This window comes from Arvicola amphibius, chromosome 6, assembly GCF_903992535.2.
Source record: "Arvicola amphibius chromosome 6, mArvAmp1.2, whole genome shotgun sequence".
Taxonomy (NCBI): Eukaryota; Metazoa; Chordata; class Mammalia; order Rodentia; family Cricetidae; genus Arvicola; species Arvicola amphibius.
In genome coordinates this window covers 61,743,507-61,762,986 of record NC_052052.2, presented here as the reverse complement: position 1 = coordinate 61,762,986, position 19,480 = coordinate 61,743,507, and the positions used below count along the sequence as shown (strand labels likewise).

The 19,480-nt window shown below is 39.7% G+C and overlaps 1 protein-coding gene across 2 annotated transcripts in view; it reads right to left on the bottom strand.

Moving 5' to 3' along the window:
- Positions 1 to 19,480, bottom strand: part of Bnc2 (basonuclin 2) — a 272,872-nt gene that overhangs the window by 116,945 nt on the left and 136,447 nt on the right. For both annotated transcript variants that reach the window (XM_038334952.1, XM_038334953.1), the window contains one exon: positions 18,488 to 18,590. In XM_038334952.1, the coding sequence (XP_038190880.1) occupies positions 18,488 to 18,590 (103 nt within the window). The remainder of the gene's footprint in view (positions 1 to 18,487; positions 18,591 to 19,480) is intronic.

The following is a 19,480-nucleotide window of genomic DNA, read 5'->3' as shown; positions in this document are numbered from 1 at the left end:
ATGTCAACTGTTATTAGGACATACTTTCTTTTGTTATAAACACATAAACTGTTATCAGGACATACTTTCTTTTTGTTATAAACACATAAACGTTGTGATCTCTGTATTCCTAGAAAAGTTAGTAAATGTTTACACATATGACAGGCGTTTCAGCAGTTATGTCTGTCACAATGGAAAACGGCACAGACACAGAGCTTACCGTTCCTCTTATAGATACTACTTATCCAGACAACCTGTGAAGAAACAACCTAGAGTTTTATCTATTTCCCTGGCTGGTAATCTACTCCCTGCTCAATAAAGCATGAACATAAACATTCATATCATTTTTGATTTTATCTACAGTGATGTGTAAAATTTTAAAAAATAAGATTTTCCATTTATAAATGCATTTTCTTAATTTTACTGTAGACACATAATAGGTGGAAATAATAAAGGTCTTGCAATGAACTTTTGTGGTATACTATCTGGAGAAAGAATGCTGGAAACAAAGGTGAAGTTTTAGAAAGAGTAGCCCCAAAGCAATGATTTAGAGTATAAAGCATAACTGCTCTTTTCCAGACTAGGGATAGAGTCCCTAAACTCAGGTACCAAGGGCTACAACCCAGCTACACCAGCTGCTCGACAACCTTGGCGAATTACCTGGAGTATGAAACTGTTACCACAGGTCTTGGGCCTCAAAATTCTTTCAGGTGCAGCACCCCAGAGGCTGGAAGAGTGCCACACCTGCCTTAACTCCCAAGGGAGTGGAAAGCAGAGAAACAAGATCAAGCCAAGAAGCAGGGCAGGAATATGCTTCGGGTGAAGATGAAGCAGGGCTGCAGATAACTGACATTCTGATCTGCAGAGGAAAACCTACTGAGAGTTGAAAGAAAGGATCTGGTTTCCAGAGACGCAGCCTCTCATGATTCCCTCAGGTGTTAATCTGCCCCTTGGAACCCTGTTATCCTCACGCAATCCTGTAACTTCAACTCCATATTCTCAAATCTAAACACATAATTGGCCTGTATTGCTCAGAAAGGTAGGACTAGGAAACTCGGCCAAAAATGTTTCAAATCCAACTTTTTTTTATTGTGCTAATTTCTCATAGGAATACTCTTTTTAAAAATGATATAAACGTAACAAAAAGGAAAAAGGTAAAATTATCTATCATCCCAATAGCAAAGCAAGGACTATGCACATACCTATGTCTGCATTGTCTTCTAGTGAGTGATTTTATATAGCCGAGATGAGAACTGCAGATACAAGATTCTCTTTCATTGGAATTGTTTTTCTCTCAATATTATTAGCAAGAACATTCAAAACCAACTCTAATTAGTTCTTGCTCTCTTGCATAATCAGTCACTTATTAGTCCCATTGGAGTTTGTCATGGATCAATTCCTTCTTTCCAATCTAACTTCTACCACTTCAAAACAGGTGTTTAGACCCTCATGCCCTCATTACTACAACACTTCTTCAGTAGGTTTTGTCTTTCTTCTCATGTCTAATACAAGTAAAACCAAGCCAGTTTTCCTAAAATGTGCTTGAAAGGTCTCTCAAAAGACTCCCCAGTCTTTTCATGTAGCTTACCCCTCCACTACACACTCTTGCACATGTATATACACACAGACACACACATCATGCACATGTGTAGGCTAAACATGGTTACATGACCTTGAGCAGGGTTGTTTTACTTCCCAGAATAATAAAACTCTGACATGAACCCTCCGTGCCAACCAAAGTTACTCACTGATTTCCTAGCACTTTAATATTTGACCATTCAATGGGTATTTCCAAGCCCTATGCTAAGTTTCAAGACAAAACAGATAATTCAGGACCACTTGTGGTCAAAAGAGGATGGCAAAAAGACTTCAAAAAAATTACAAAACAAACAAACAAAACCCCAACTGGGCATGGTGATACTTCTTTTATTTAAGCATTCAGGAGGTAGAGACAGGTAGATCTCTGCATTTGAGGCCATAGAGTGAGTTCCAGGAAAGTTAGGGATACATAGAGAAAACTGTCTTGAACTACTCCCCCGCCAAACCCAAACCCAAATCCAAAGAAAGCAAAAACAAAATTGCAAACACACATTTATCATTCAAACATAATTTACAGGGGGAGTGTGGGGACCAAGCGAGACCACTTAAGCTGGAGAATGAAGTGGGGGATCTAGGGAGAAGCTGCAGACACAAGCAACGTTCCCTCCGCAAGGCTTCATTTTTTTTCAGACATTAATGTCAAGACAGCTCTCAGGTATCTTTCTGCTTTCTCATGAGCCCTTTCCTTTTCGAGCTTCACTTAAGGTTCTCTTTTCTTTACCTAAATCTAGTCAAATATCTCAAGAGTTTTGGCACTTCTATGTTAACTGTGCATGTACCAGCCACACGCTGCATTGGCTAAGGTCACAGGAGCTTGGCTTTATGTAGTAGCAACAACTGCCTCAGCCCATTGTGGGAGTTGAGAATGCATACTGCTGAATGGAGGAACAGCTAACACAGGAAAGCACAGTTACACTCCTTGTAAGGAAAGAGTCACGCCTGAGGTGTCCACCTTCTAAGGGGCTCACCCAGGTCCCTTTCTCCACCTTCTCCCCTACTCTTTATACCTCCACAGAACAATGAGGCTGCAGAGTTACTACAATTTAAAGGACAAAGTTAGGGTGCTATCTTCACAGGAATTCTAAGATGTACTTATTCCCTTTCCTATCGCTTCTAACATTTTCTAGATACGGAAAAAGCAAGATGGGAGTCTAGTATGAAAAAACAGCAATAATGTCAACAGATGGGTCATAAATCAGAAAATCACCCACAGACAATCACTAGCTTTAGACCCATGTGCTAGGCTTATAGTCCCAGATCTGCAGAGAAAAAGAGATCCATGGACAGACAGGCCAGAGAGCAGTCCTCCAACAAGAACAGGGTCTACTGAGAGAAAATTATTTCCATCTTATAAAAGGCTTGGGAGAAAACTAAAGGGAAGAGAAAATCACCCTATTTCTATGTTAAAGCGTAGGTTGCTAGGATGCCAGGGATTGAACCTAGAGTATCATATGTATTTACTAAGTCTTCTAGTCATGACTTATACCCACCTCCACCACACCTCCCTGTCCACTTCCCTTTTTGTATGTAGAATTTCATCTGAAGAGAGCAGAAGGTCTAAATACACAATAAAAATTTGAGTTAGACATACATACACTCCCACACACACCCATACAGCTCTTGAACTATCTATCAAGTTGATGAGGGATTATAATTTACTTAGATTTCCATAAAGTGCAAGAAACAGAACTTCAAACTCGCAATTACAGAAAAGCAGAAATTGAGGCCTGCTTAAAATTTCAATACCTTGAGTGGATCTACAGTCTTCCAAAGGGATGGCTAAGCAATAAAACTCAAAAAATAACAAGGGACATGTATACACAGAAAAAGAACATTCACTGAGGTGAAGAACAGAATCATAAACAAGACAACAGGAAGAATTTTGTGGGTTCATTAATGAATTGGAAATGTGAGTGTAAGATGTGACACAGAATATGTAATAAAAATATAATAACATAAACTTTTGACTATATTGCAAATCTAGCCAAGTAATGCCCATTACAAAATATATTTTTCGAACACATGCATACTGAGATGGGTGTCTATCTAATGAAATAATAATTATGTAATGTAAATAATAATAGTGTATAACTTTTCGTTTCAATTTTCAATAACAGGAATTACTCCAGAACTCCCTAATAAATTAGAATAAATGCAAACCTGCAATTCTGAAGACTCTACGTCTAAAATTTCTGTGAAGGTCACAGAAAAAAGAACATACTCAAATGCTTGTTTTTTATTAATGTAGGCGTACAAAAGTGCTTTTCAGTGATCTTAGAAAACTGGCTCTCAGTGGTAGTTTATAGCTCTTAGTTTTACACGACTTCTTAAAAATATTATTTTCTTTAAAAGTCCAGTTCCAGTGACTCTGGTGATCAGTGCAGGAATATGCTAACTACAGTGGAGCCCACCTAACAGTTGTCCCGGCGCAGTGGTGTGGCACTTACGACATCCTTCTTAGTCACTGAAATAAGAAGTGCGGAAAGTGGAATGGGTATTAAAAACCGCCCACTCTATAGCGTAAAATAAGAAGAAATTAATATGGAAAGCATGTAAAAGAAAAACTGTTATTTCACTAATTTTAGTATTGCCTTGGATATTTTAAGGTTTTTAAATGTCAGTTTGAAACAATTTTATAAGTTTTATAAAATTCATTCTTTTAACATTGGAAACATGCAAAGTGAGCTTTAAATTGCAAAGCGAGTTGGAGAACTTCATGCCTTCTTAACTACCAGTCGGTCGGATTCCACATCATAGTAGTGCCAAGTGGTCAGTTTTTAAGACATATGGACCCAGGCACACCGTGCTAATTTCTAATAGATTAACATTTAACACATATCTTGAATAATTTTTTATAGAATTCTTTTCATGATTACTGTTAAAGTTCTAAAATTAAGTTTTTTTAGCAATAGAATTCTGTTAGTATAATTTCTGAGTTCAAAATTTAAGATTTTGATTACTTATAAACTGAATATTGTTACTGCTTCTACCTCAAATGTCTAGGCCATAGCTTTTGAATTTATGGGTATGAGTGGTTCTTCATTTCTGCTAATATGACCAATAATTTCCTCTTATGCCACACTTTATAATAAGCACACTATACCCAATATAACGATATGTCATTTCAATGGAGCTAGCCCATGAACTTCTACAGGTTTAATGGGATTTTGCGTATTTAGAATTTCATCATAAAGAGGCCCTTTGGAATCATTATAACATCAATCCTTTGCCATTATAAGACTCAGTCCTCTTACTAGAAAAGACCATCAGGGCTCAAGGCAAAGACTTAACCTTCTCAGAGACTGTAAGCCTGATCCTAATAAAAGCTTCCCCGCTAAGGGACATTAATAAAGAGCAATGATAGCATATTAAAACCCGTTTCAGGGAATCAGGAGATCATGGAGTTAGAAATGATTGTGATTAGTGAAAATTCCTTATGACTTGGATAATATTTAGATCTGCAGATTTTATTCACTACTTTTGGGATAAAGAATTATGTAATTGGGAGCAAATTAGGTACATTTTACAATAACTCGTGTTCTACTTAAGTCATAACTTTCTCCCTGTTTCTGTCAAAGTTGAATTAATTAGATGACTTAATGAGAAGGAGAGAGAAGTCTTACTTGTAGAAATTATTTTGGAGCAAAGAAGAAAGAAAATGATAGGTAGTTGAAAAAGCTGATTTCCCAGGCTGGTGATGAAAACTTCAGCGGAGGTATACAGAGAATTTGAGTTTTAGATTCAAAGGACTCTACACCAAGACTCCACAAACCCTGATTACAGGCACCACCTTATATAATGCATGTGATGACCCCTTAATGGATGAGGGATCGTCTATAAATACACCTATAATCTGTTACAAATATGGCTCTACACTGTAAGGAAGGAGGTGGGATGAAAGCAGTTCTCATAGCAAGCCCCACCATCCACTCTATTAATCAGCTCCAGTCGGCATGCAGCTCTCGGAATGAGGGAAGAGACACACAGAAACTCCCACAATTAGTCAGGGGGAGAGTGTGAACTGCACTTGAGACCATGAAGCTAGTATTTCAAACTGATTGGCACTTCTCCCCTGTGGCCTTATGCATAATGAAGTCTTCAGAACTGATGTTGGAAATCATTAATGTCTGACTGCAGCACCCATAAAAGTAGACTGTCAACACACGGATGTTCAAAAGCTCACACCCTGGGCAGGCAGGTGCACCGGGCTGCTTTTCTGGGTTCCCCTCATGCCTCTTCCCTACCTGGCCCAAGTCTAGGGGCACATATTTGCTCCTATGCAGCAACTTTCCTTGAAGGTGGTAAAGAAAGAAAAATTCGTCTACAGACTTGGCAGTAGCTGTAGGAAGAGTTTTGGTAATTACATTCTTTTCTGAAACCAGGTTTACAGGTTTATTACTTCTGCTGTGGTCCTGTCCAATGCTGAGATGCCAACGCTAGTCTAAAGTTGGCTACATGATCCCTATTTCATTCAACTTTTGCATCCATGTATGCTGCTTATAAAACATAACCCATTAAAATGGAACATGAAATTTTAAAATTTGCTTCTTGAGTGAGTTGCATGTCTTTTTTATTAAAAAGCAAATCCTGAATACTTATATAAACAAACCATAAGCTTTATAGACTTAATTTCCTTGAAGGAATATATATCTATAGAACACTTTCATGAAAGAAACAAATGCAGCACATGCTTTAAACTTTACATTAAGAAAACATCTCAGGATTTGAGTAAAAGCACTGGCATTACAAGCGACTGTCTGGTAGCAAACATCTAAAAGAACTTACTAGACTCTAAGTTCTTCATTGTTTTTAAGCATGTTTCACCTTGGTGTCACTAGGCTTCCCTTCTCCCGCTGTAAGGCAGTCCGCAATCCATTCTAAATCTATAATCAGTCTTTTCACCTTCTTCCACTGCATGGAGTCCCTTAAAACTTTGGGCTACCACAGGCACTTCTGACGCTGATTTTTCTTTTCTTCTGGATTGCCTGATTATGTAATGCAAATCTCAACTATCAAACTGCTTTGCAAATTGATGATTTGTGGGATCAAAGACCTGATATAAAGATTTGACCATTAAAAGAAAAAAAGATTGAGAAGAAGGAAGTCTTAGGACTTAGCAAGAATCTAAACTAACCAAGTATTAAATGCATGACCAAAAAATGGCAATAGCCAGAACGTCTCTTGATGTTTCATTAGCATAACCAATGTACGACTGACCAGAAAGGAACGACACTTTCTGCCTCCTCCTCTGTTAGTGGGCTGCCAGGCACGTGTGAGCTATCAACAAAACCAAGAATCGGCCACGGTTTAAGCAACTGGCAAAACGAAACTACTATTCACGTCACCATGGCGTCAGCTTTTAGAAGACAAGTTTTGAGGAATAAAGCAAACAAAGAAACAGAAGAGATGTTTGCTGCTGCATTGAGTTCTGTTTACTAATCTGATCATAATAAGGACTCTAATTTCTAATTAGAAAAGTTCTATTAATCAGTACCAACACACACAATAAAAAAATCAATGCAAATCGTGAAATGTAGCATTTGTTATTTTCTTTAGATATGACTGTGTTTAAAAACCCAGTAATAGAAAACACTTGCCAAATTCATTTAGTCTCTGACTGAGGCACACATATGTGATCTTCTAATTTACAGCTTGCGTGTACAGATGTTCACACTTAGTAAAAGGGCTTCTTAATAGCTTTTTTTAATTAAAAGTGTGTTGATAATAGGTGTTTTAAACATATCCAAACAACACAGCTGAACTGACAAATGCTTGTCTTCATGCCCCACCATGTCTCGCATTGTGGCGAGATTTTATGAGACAGAAATGTCTCTACGACTGAGTCGCATGCACACAGAATAAATGCTACCCCCAAAGCTTCCCTATCAAATCTTTCATTATTTTTTTCTCTATGATCTTTTTCCAAGTAGAAAACGTTAGATTGCTACTAAGTTTACGTAGCCGAAAGCAGAACCACACAGCCGTTGCTTGCTGCTTGCATTTTTTCCCTCTGTAAAACTTTGAACCCCATCCAGCTTTGACACGCTGCCTCTTCAGTTAATAACTATCAAGTTTCCCCTTGTCTCCTGTCTACTCTTCTGTGAGGCAATTGCGCACTCAGCACCCCGAGATAATAACACACATCTATAAGATAAAAGCAATGGCATTAATGTAATTGTCTGCCTCTCTCTCTTTAGCCTAATCTTTTTTTTCCTTCAGTTTTGACTGCCTGTGTGACACCTGTTTTTGTCTCCTCTGATCCTACGACAGGTTTTCCGCTGACAAGGTTTTTGCCTGACAGAGATTCTGCAGACAAGAACATAATAAAATATGAAGAACTGCTTGTCAGAGTTTCTGCCAATGCTCACATGAAATAGAGAGAGGGAAAAAAAGATTTTTTTTCCAGGGGCCCTGTGACAGTCGCATTTGGCATGTCAGAAAAAGGATCTCCCTAGCCAAGCTCTCCAAGCCAAACAGGTGTTTTCTTTTATGTTAGAAGTTGATTTGGTTTTTTTTAATTTTTACTGATAGTGGAAAGGATGACCAGGCAAGGCAGAAGCAAGAATTTCTTACGCTCACAGGAAAAGCAGTCTGAAAGAACCACAACTACAACACAGTTATGTGACTCTAGGTTTTGTATCTTAAAAAAATTCAAATATCTGTTAAGGATCCAACAAAGTTAATGACTTTGAAATGTATTTCCTAGGTAGTGGAGCTACAGAACCTTCCATACAGCTCTCCCATACTTTGTTGTCTAAAGACTTAGAGAAAGAGTAAAGGAAACACAGAGTGAAGACTCCGGAGGAGGAAGGGATGGGAATTAAAAGAAGGAAGAAGCAGCCTTGTTTACCACAGCAAAGGACTTCTGGGAAAGAAAGGGGCATTCAGGAGTCAGATACTGACAGAACACAGAAGCATCCCAAAAATGAAGTAGCCTTTCTAGGGCTCCCTGGCTCTGTGGGAGGTGGGAGGGTGGCATCACAGGGAAGCTAGCCTCCTGTGAGAGGCACTCAGAGCACACCAGAGCAGGCACTCACTCTGGGTGCAGGACAGGGAATGGAGGGAGCAGCCACCCGCTCCTCACGAATAGGGTGCCACAGGAAAGTTACTGTTCAAAACTGTGGAGCTGCTCAAGTGGGAAGCTCCGGGGAGAGTTCCCAGCGACAGGAAGAGACTAGTGCCTGAATGAGGCTCTCAGGGTGGCAGGCCAGTTCCAACCACTCTGCCGCCAACCCATTTTGACCTAAGATTGGGTATTCTGAGTTTCTGTTCTACACAGACAGGCTCCAGCAGCATGGTGGCATACAGCGGATTCAACAATCTGGAGGGGGAAGGGGGTTGTGTAACCTGGGCTGGTCTTGAACTATTTCAAAGAACGACCTTGAACAACTTTGATCCTCTAGCATCTCTCTTCTGAGTGCTGAAACTTCAGGCCTGTCCGGCTTTGTGTGGTCCTGGGGACTGATCCAAGTACTTTGTGCCTGGACAGCAAGTACAGTCCTATCTGAACTACATTCCCAGGCTCTCAAGGTGCTTTTTAAATCGCTATTTTTTCTACTTTCACTGATGAAAGCAAAAAAGTAAACAATGACAAAAACTTTAGAAATTTTTATCACATTTATCAGAGACGTTGATATGTAGCCAATATAAGAATACTTCTTTTATAACATTGTTATATAATTTTATAACCTTTTTTTAAAGATGGCACCTCCCCAATCTGGTTTATATTTACACTTACAGCACGTCGCAGTTTGAACTTGAAGAGTTCTTATTGGACAGCCAGGTCTAACACTGACTTCACACTTGTTGGCCAAGTGAATCTAAGTCCCAGATAAACTGCCACTTCAATTGGATGGCTTTGTAACCCCATGCCTAGTGTCACCAACTCACCACTGATACATTGGGAACCTCAGGAGGCCAGTGTGGGCTTTGATTGCTACAGGAAAGCCACACAAAGGAGAAAATAATATGGCTACTGGACCTCTTAACGCCACTCCTCAACATCTATTGGGCTCTGGTAGTTCCTCGGTGTCTAAAACACACTAATCTGTGTATATGCTCACAACAGATTGATTTGGGGAGATCTAAAGGGGGCAATACTTAGCAAAAAAAATGGGATGCAGGAACAATATTTCAGGACTCTCAGCATACAGGTTGGAATCCTGAGAGATAGTATTCTTATCACAATTCCACAGAGGAATGGAGGGAGGTTGGAGAAAGCTACCCATTATGATACAACGGAGAGAAAGAATGGTGGGAAGCATCAATACAGCATGTGTGTGTATGAGTCCTTACGACCCAGGTGAAGATGCTAGTTTATCTGAATAGTGCATCCAATTAAAGGAGAGGAGCGGAGGGTGTTCCATTTATCACAGCTTCAATTTGTGTTTCGCTTAACCTGGTGAACTCTAGTTAATTAAGATGTTCCTATAAACAATTAAGCTTCCTGTAGGATCGTTAGCAAGATATAAAAATTTATGATGTAATAAAATGCAATAAAATGATAAAGTAGTGATGGATAAAATACCCACCAAAGTATTCACATGAAAAAAGGATAGGTGTGAAAATAGGTAAAAGTAGTTTTACCCTATAACTAGTCCAGTTTTGTTGAACTCATTTTAACTGGTCTGTACTTCTCAAAAAGTGACTCCTGGGGTAGAGCAGCTTCTCTGTCTGTTCAAACACAGCTCATATGACATATTAGGAGTAGGGAACAAACACAGTTGCCCTGGAGTTGCTGGAGGAAATGATTACTCCAAAAGAGCTCTGGGCACAACAGCCAAGATAACTAGCACAGAACTCAACACTGAAGAAAAGTCCTTCCACATTGCACTTCAAGACACTCTTGGTTTTTTTTGTTTGTTTGTTTTTTGGTTTTTTTTTTTTTTGTCTTTGAGACAGGATCTCATCTATCCCAGGCTGGTCTCAAGCTTACCATGCAGCTGAGAATCACCGTGAACTTCTGAGTCTCCTGCCTCTACCTATCAAGTGCTAGAATTCTTAGGTATTATCATAAATGTTAATGTTTAGAATTACTTTATTGACTTCATAATAGGATTTGCAGCTAGAATTCTTGTGCCAGAATGTAAGGGTAACTCCCATCTCTTATCTTCCTTCAGAGCACTGCAATATTTGGGCACATTCCTATTATTTGAATTTTCACATAAAAAAACTGAAAAGCTGAAAGACATTAGTCTGCCTGCAGCTGTCTTTCCACTAGTCAACTATGATATATCATATCTGTTGTTCTGATTTGGTAATTATAACACCTAACACTTTAACAAGCTTTTACTATGTACAAATCATATAGAACCTTCTGTAGGAGTTTTCACTATTTATATTTCACAGAAAAATGAGAAAAACGTAATTCTATAACCTGGAAAAAAATTCTGACAATCAGTGCTAGAGCAAGCTCATTCAATACATTTAAGTCATTTTCCAGCTGTCTCCCTTTAATTGATAGAGAGCTTTGTCGTGATCTCAGATAGAGTTCTGTATACTTCACTTCCACCCAGGGAACCCCTGACCAGGAAACCAGCACTGACTGCACCTAGGTCACTAGGCCTTGCAACACTCATCCTACATCCCATTACAAAAACATCTGAAAAGCTAGCAGGCAGAAGGCCCAGCACTTTGAGACAAAGGTACTTTTTGAGCTATGCTAAAAGAAAATTTAAGGAGTTCAGAGCAACAGCTGAAGGGTGGGCAGGCTGAGAAAGCAGTGGGAACAAGCAACCACGAGACTCAACGCTAGAACAGTGAGTGCCATTAATCAAGCACAAGCCTCTACATCAGGGTGTCCTCCCTTTATGGCTTATCAGCCCTGATCAGGGAGGAGAGGAGAGAGGCCTAAGAGGGCACTCTGCCCTCAGGTCAAGCAACAGTCTCCTGTGCCAGGCAGGAAATGGCCTTGTTTTTACTCTCTCAAGTGAAGTAAGTGTAAAATGTTCAAGGACGTTCCTTGTAGAGAGACCAGGACCCTCAACAGAGTGCAGGGGCAGCTAAGACTGTTTTCTCTAACAATTTGCAGCTAGGTACAAGCAAGTTCTAGTATGCTATGTGGAAGAACGGGGCCTCAGATTCTTCTCAGCAGACACTGGGTGAGCTCCCTTTTCAGGGCAGCACAGCACAGAAAGACATCTTCAAAGGGCATGCACTGTGGCGTCTCTATCCTGAGCCCAGGACAGCATTACTGTACTATGCTATAAGCACCCAAACAAGTACTCTGCTGTACAGCAGCTCACCAGATTTTTAAAAATCCGCTAAAAATGTTCTTCCAAAGCAGACCATATTAACAGACCATGTCCAGGTCAGTTAAGTTAGGCCAGAATTCTGTAGTAGGCTTGGAGGTGAGAACATTAATTTCCTTGAACAAAGAAAAGGTCAGTTTTCTTTTCTTCCAGTTTCCTATTTATCCTGATAATTCTATAAATTATTATATAGACACTGCTGCCAAGTCTCTTGGAATAAACAGGAGTGCATAGAATGTTATGTTTTATGCTTTGGATAGAGGACTTTCTAGCATGAAGGGAAAAATTTAGAGCGAGAAAGCTGGATGGGGAAGGCAGACTTACTACTACAAGTCAGGGAGAACGTTTTGGAGACACAAGATACTGGTTGAGAACAAACTTGTTTCATGGATGTTTAGACAATTCATAAGCCTAACAAAGACCAAGACAAATAATGAAGACATGTGACCTCTCGTATGATAAGAAACAAAGCACTGGTTTTGATCTGTCCTGCTCAAGTCTTTATAAGGTACCACGTCTCCAATAAATTTGAGGAATTTGTAAACAGAATTCCAAGAGCTCGTGATTCTAAATGTAGGACTAATATAACCAAGAGTTTTGATTACAAGATGCCCTAGATCCTGGATTAGAATTTTATTTTACAAACTGGGTCTTATAATAGAAAGTCAACTGAAGCTTAGACATTTGGTAAATAAAAATACAAATTACCCAGCTACATCTTTGTGATGTACACTTACATTTAAAAAAAATTACTACAATTTTATTGTACTTTCCATTTGAGTGAGGGTCTCTAGAATGATAAGACATATTAAATAAAAGCTGGGAATTCAAATTTAATGATACTGTGAAGAAAAATCAAGCTCCATGGATTATACAAAGACAAGTTTTAAACTGGTGCTGGAGAAATAGCTCAGCAATTAATAAATACATACTGCTTTTGCAGAGGACCCATGTTTGGTTCTCAGCACCCACACAGGATGGCTCATAACTGCCTGTAACTCTAGCTTCAGGTGATTCAATGCCTTCCTTTGGCCTCTGCAGGCACCTGAACTTAATTATATTCCCCCAACCCAAGTGCAGGTGTGTGTGTGTCTGCACATAGGCCTGCAGGCACATGCGTAAGCGTGCACAAATGCACGCATATAATCTTTTAAAATTAATCTTTAAAAGAAATGCTTAAAATAAATCAACTGTATGAATAATGCCTTGCAGTGCATTAAATCATCAAGTAGGATGGCATATGAGTCTCAATTAACTTTATTTTCTCCAGCATCTCATATGTCACAGGACTAAAGGTCACATGGCAAAATACTTTACATATATGTTTAATAAGCAGCTAGTGATAGGCAGTCCAGATGAGGCAAGCCTACTCAAGTTACACTAAGAAAGTTAAAAAGTTTAGATAAAATATGGGTAGGAAAGAAGCAGGTTTGATGAAGCAAGAATTAAAATAACAACGTAGGATTATACTTTCCCTAAATAACTGCAAGCGATAAAAGGAAATCATAGTAACAGAACATAATAAAGCAGTGGTCTCAAGAATTCCAGGGCAACAGCATCCTTATAGAGAGGGACATCAGCCAAAAGAAACAATCCCCATCTGAATGCAGATCACCTGGAAGTGGAGGAAAATGCTTAGCATCACTCAGGTGGGGGGAAGGGATTTTCTTTTCTCAATGCTGGAGTAGTTTATAAGGAAAATAATTTGTACTCCGTGCGCTGCTGTGCAGCTCACCAAGCTGAGCACTATACAGCTTACTGAGCAATCCTCCTGTTCTTCCCAAATGTCCTCTAACACATCTGCCAAACTACGGAGCAGCAGAACTGATTTCGATTGGAGGAAATGTAAACCGGAGACAATGTGAACAAAGAGGGTTCATCAGAAGTGAAAGTCACTACTAGTTCAGTAAAGGGGAAAATCAAATAAATTACATTTCTAAAGTTGACCTACACTCTTTACTAGCTATGAAACTAAGGTATACACCACTGTATAAAAACAATTTCAAAATAGTCTTGGCTTATAATTAAATATTTCCTAAAAACCCCATTTAGAATCTAGTTTATTTTCACTTTTGCTACTTTATTTACCCTCTGAATTTAAAGGTTTAGAAATAATGTCTTCATCTAGATTATGGGCACTACAGCTTATTTACAAATAATAGACAATAAATGGCTTTCACCAAGGCAACTGCTCCTGGTGGCAGCACATGTCTCCTGACAGCCAGAGCAGAAAGAATGGAGAAGAGACTCCCTTGTTCTCATGCACCTCACCCAGCACCAAGTAGATTCTGGTAATACTGGCTAGTTTTTATTAGCCAAATCTTTGACTGAAGACACAAGTCTGCAAGTGGTTGCTATAAGTCTGAAGTTTAGTGTTGGAAGAAAGAATCAAAATGCAAACTGAATTTCTACCAAGAAAAAAATGTATCACAAAGAAATAGTCCTGTTGTGCTCACAGTCTTCTGTTTTCTCTGCATTCTTGCACTGGCAAGGGTGGCCTTGTAGGAAAGCCTCACTTCCAGAACTAACTCAGATCATTCTGGGCAAATGCAGGGAAGATATGGGGAGAGAACGCAAGCTAGTTGGGAAAGCAGGAGCAAAGTAAATTAGGTGGCAGGATGCTACAGCCCTTTATAGGGGTTCCAAATAAAAGCATGGCAGAATTAGAAGCCCTGAATCCATCAGCTAAGTTATTACATACATCAGGTGGCTATCCTATACCAAGAAAACAAATTTGTTTTTGAAAAAGTTAAATTCAACAAACCTTGCTTTTGATTAGCGAAAGAGCTAACATTCGTTAAATGAGGGAAATAGGAAATCATTTATTAACTTTTACTCAGTAGGAAATCGTACTGGTATCCAATAACTGTTCTGAGTGCCCACACCCAGACTCATTAGTGCTAAAGATTTTAAAGCATAAATCGTAAAGAGCAATGCTGCCCCCTAAGTTATTTCAACACCCAGGTTTTGTAAGAGGATGAATTAATCCCTCTTCAAATATTTTAAAACATCTCTCCAATGTTTTTTGAAGGCAGTTAATGTCTTCAATTCATTCAAGCTCAAGAAGCAATGTGTAAGGCTATGGAGTGTGCATATATATAACATGCACATAGTGTGTGAGTCTATATATGTTATACAATGGCACATAAAAGCCAACGCTTTAGAAACAAATAACAAAGGAGATGTAAGAAGACACTTATTCAAAAGAGACCAAAATTTTTCCAGCTTTTTTTTTAACAATAGAGAATGTGTGAGTTAGGTACTCGGTTATCTGTAAGCAGCAAGTACTCCTGTATGCATGTGCACGCATATGTGCGTGTATGTGTGCTTTAAAAATCACAGTAGCAGCCGGGCGGTGGTGGCACACACCTTTAATCCCAGCACTCGGGAGGCAGAGGCAGGCGGATCTCTGTGAGTTCAAGACCAGCCTGGTCTACAAGAGCTAGCTCCAGGACAGGCTCTAAAGCTGCAGAGAAACCCTGTCTCGGAAAACCAAAAAAAAAAAAAAAAAAATTAAAAATCACAGCAGCAATAGTAGAATGTAACCAATGCTGTCACAAGACAGCACTGTCAGTACTGTGTGCTGGTGTAGCGCCTTTTCTATCGCACACATTTCTGAAGAGAATTCCCACACTAGAATGGCAGAGTCACCTCCTCCTTGTTCCATACAGGACACTATGGGTAACACGACCAGAAAGACGGCTGTGTCTCACCTGAGCAGAAATAATTGGAGACATGATTTCAGGGTTTCTGTGCAGGAGGAGGGAACGCAGCAATTAGTGGAAATGCTAGGGGCAAAATGAGTGGGTGCTCTCATCCCACTGCCAACTCAAAGGCCGGGAGCCAACCCTCACTGCCATGCTTGCCCTAATGAAGCGGGGAGGGTGGGCTCTGCAAACCCCCGTGTCTATATTTCAAGTTCTGCACAGATATGTCCATATTAGAAGAAAGGTCAAGATGATGACTGCGAGGGAAACAACTGGAATTAATTTTACTTAGATCTGAGAAATCCCAAAATTAATTATCTTAGCAAAAGCACTTGTAATAATACAGTAGGGAAGACAGAGTTTATTGTAATAGAAACATCTTATTCAAGATGGTAAAAACTCACATCCTTCAAAAAGTCTCCAAAAAATACTTACTGGCCAGGACTAAAACATGTTTTTCAGGAAGGAATAAAACCAGCATTTTTATTTTACTACCCAACTAATGTAATATGCACATGGAAGTGGATATATAAACCAAATTCTAGTGACACGGTCAACTGTTGGTCTCCCGAGACTCCCACAGTAGATACAGGATGCTAACATAAGAAGGCTCTGGACGGAAAATAAAAGCCCTTTGTCTAATTATTAACCCCTCTTTACTGTACAACTTCTGTCCAATATGTATTTTTCAAATAGAATATTTATTAAAGCCTTTATTTTATCACTAGTTTCCCACTGTAAGATTGCAAAGTATCATTTGACATGAGAACTCAGGACTTAGCAAATACTTAAATACACACTCGAGCACTGAGCTACACCTCCAGCACTAAACACTACTATTAGTATCATAATTTACAGTAAGAGAGCTGAGGGTCATGTTAAGTAACACACCATTAAAGGAGAGAGCCATAACTTCTTTTTTCCTTAGAAGAGTCTGTATCACTATGCCTCCAATGACCTCATATGATGTGTAAGGAGCATAAAGTCTCTAATTATTTTCTAGCAAAAGCAAGAATTTTAGCTAGGCACTGTAGTGCAAGTCTCTCCAAGCTCACCAATTCTCTCAGTGAGGCATAGCAGTGAATGTCTGTAAACCCAGCACAGCAAAGACTGGAGTAGGAGGGTCATAAGCAAGCACGCATAAGACACACACACAGACACACACACACAGAGACACACACACACAGACACACATACACAGACACACACACAGACACACATACACACACACACACACACACACACACACACAATTTCCTCCAGGAAATAAAAAAAGGATGTCCGAAAAGTGTCATGAACTGAATTGTGCTCCCCCAAAATTCATACACTTAAAGTCACATCTTGGTATCTTGGAATGTGGCTATATTTGGATATGTAGCCTTAGAAGGATAGGATTAAGTTAAAATGAGCCCCTTGGGGTGGCCCTCAGGAGCAGTCTGACTGGGGCCCTGGTAAGCAGGGGCAGAGCAAGAGCACTAGCAGACACCAAAGGCAAGCAAAGAGGCAGAGACCACGCTAGGCAAGCCACCCAAAGACTAAAAGGCCCTCAGGATAAAACTAGCTCTGCTAGCAACTTGACTTCCCGGATCTACTTTCCAGAGCTACGGGAACATACACTTCTGTTGTTTAAGACACCCAGTCATTCCAGAATAGTATGTGCCCAAACTGCCTCCATACACCGCATCATCCAGGAAATTTTGGGGTGGAGGCCCTAGGAAGCCAGTGGAGGAAAAGCGGAAGTCCTTCAGCAGCTCTGCCGTCACTACCACGGCACCAGCTCCTTGCCTGCCGCTGGGCTAAGTGTTAAATATCTTGGCTTTCTTAATGAAGCCAGGAAGAGTTCTCTCCCTGAAGGTCTGGTCACAGGATTATGGTGTGTCACCCAAGCGCACTCTTTCCAATACTTTTCCTTATGTGACTATCTCTCTCATGGAAGCACGGTCGAGAGGTCCCTTCAACTCCAACACACATGCCCAAGCAAGCGAGGTACATGATAAATTAAAAGCATTTCAAGACATGGCCTGGTGGTGTTACCTCAGATCTTGCTAGAATAACATGACATTTATAAAAAATACAACCCACTGAATGTTTGGCACTGTTGGGGAATGAAGAGTATGTCCACTTAAGAGCCAATACCCGAGGCTGTCAAAAACTCAAGCCAGGGTTTCTTCTATAAACATTACCTATCTTTTAAAATTACACTGTCTAGGAGGGGGAGAAACGTCTGCTTATTTCCATGTCTCCTTTTGCTTAAACACAATAAACATAAACCACACACAATAATATGTTAAATATGCAGTAAAACCACATTGACGGAACAGCTCTTTGTACCTGGCAAACAATCTCCACTGGAATCTTTGCTTGGGCCACCCTCACTCCGATGACACCTACACACAGTGCCGTCTTTAACATCGTGGGCCTCCTCTAATCCCAGTGCAGACTGAAGGGTTATTTACAGGTTGCTTTTACAGATACCAGCCACTTGCTCACCCTCCTTAAACCTCCAGTTTAACATCTGGAGGGATAAACTTAGCACACACGACAAGAGTGTGTAGTCACTGAGGAGAAGATCTCAAGCAAGGAAGATTTGCCAGCTTCCCTCTGAGGTCCAGGCCCTGAAAGGCCAACTGTGGTATGTTTGAGTTTCCATCAGGCCTGGTACTTGTTGGCTGCTGCTGTGCTCAGTATGAACCCCACTGCCCAAGGATTCTATAAACATCTCGCCCTTCTGCCGAGAGCTGCCTGCCTAGTCTTTCTTCCTGGGGAGGAGAATATGTTGTTTGAGAGCTGCAGAAGGAACACTAGCTGACAGTTGGAGCACAGCTAACTGCTCTCTTTTCCAGGTCGGTGACTACTCTCTAAAACAAAAACAGAAGCAAAACACCGAGTGTATGCACACACTCACAGGGACACAACAAGAACGATAGAAAGAGGAGTCTAGATTTTCCTCACCATGTGCCACCCAGCCATGTTTACATTGATCACATGTCCGCAGGTTAATCTTCCCAGGCTGGAAACACTCACACGTGCAGTTTACCAGTGTGCAGCGGATGGCCTGAAAAGAGAGGAGCAGAAGGCGTCAGCATCAGTTGGAAAGCATATGATTTCTCACCGGTTTTAGCAAACAGTACCATCTTTACCATTAAAGGTTTCATATTGGTAAAGGTCTGAAGACTTTTGAAAATAAATTTTATATTAAAATATTTTACAGCAAAGGGTTGAGAAAGCAAAGCAGTCGTGAACACAGTATCTTAAGTCTTTAAATACAAAGATAAAACAAGGTAAGTGTGGATAAAGGATCATGTTTTCCCAGGACACTGGATTTTTAACACTAGATCTCCAAAAGAGAAAAACAATTCTGCTGCTGCTGTGTGTGTTTATTTAACCTAACTACTTCACGATAATGCAAAACCGTACATATTCAAAAAGGTACCAGTCAAATAGTGTTCAAGGGAAATATCTGTAAAAGTAAAATATGGCAGAAAAACAATAATTATTAGAAAAATCCCCTTTTTTAGCTTTCACTTAAATGCTATCATTTCGCAATCTCTTGTTTTTCCTTTGATTTATTAATTCTAGTTTTATCCCTATATTAAAATAAAATCAATATTTTTATTTTAATGATGACAAGAAAATAAGTTGAAACTTTATTTTGAGATCAGATATAAAACAGAAAAAGATTTACATGAAGATTCTACTCTGAGAAAAATAAAACTCTGTCCTAGAACACTAACACATACACAAACACACAAAATGCCTTTAAATTCTGTACAAGCATTTCAACAATCATCTCACCAGTTCATATTATAAATGAATTCTTAGAAAGCTCCATAAACGGAATATCACTTTCTATGAGTGAAATTCATGCTTAGACACTGTGCTAAACCTGTTGGCCTGTACCACGAGACCTCAGTTAATAAAACTACTTCTAGATGCACGGAAATT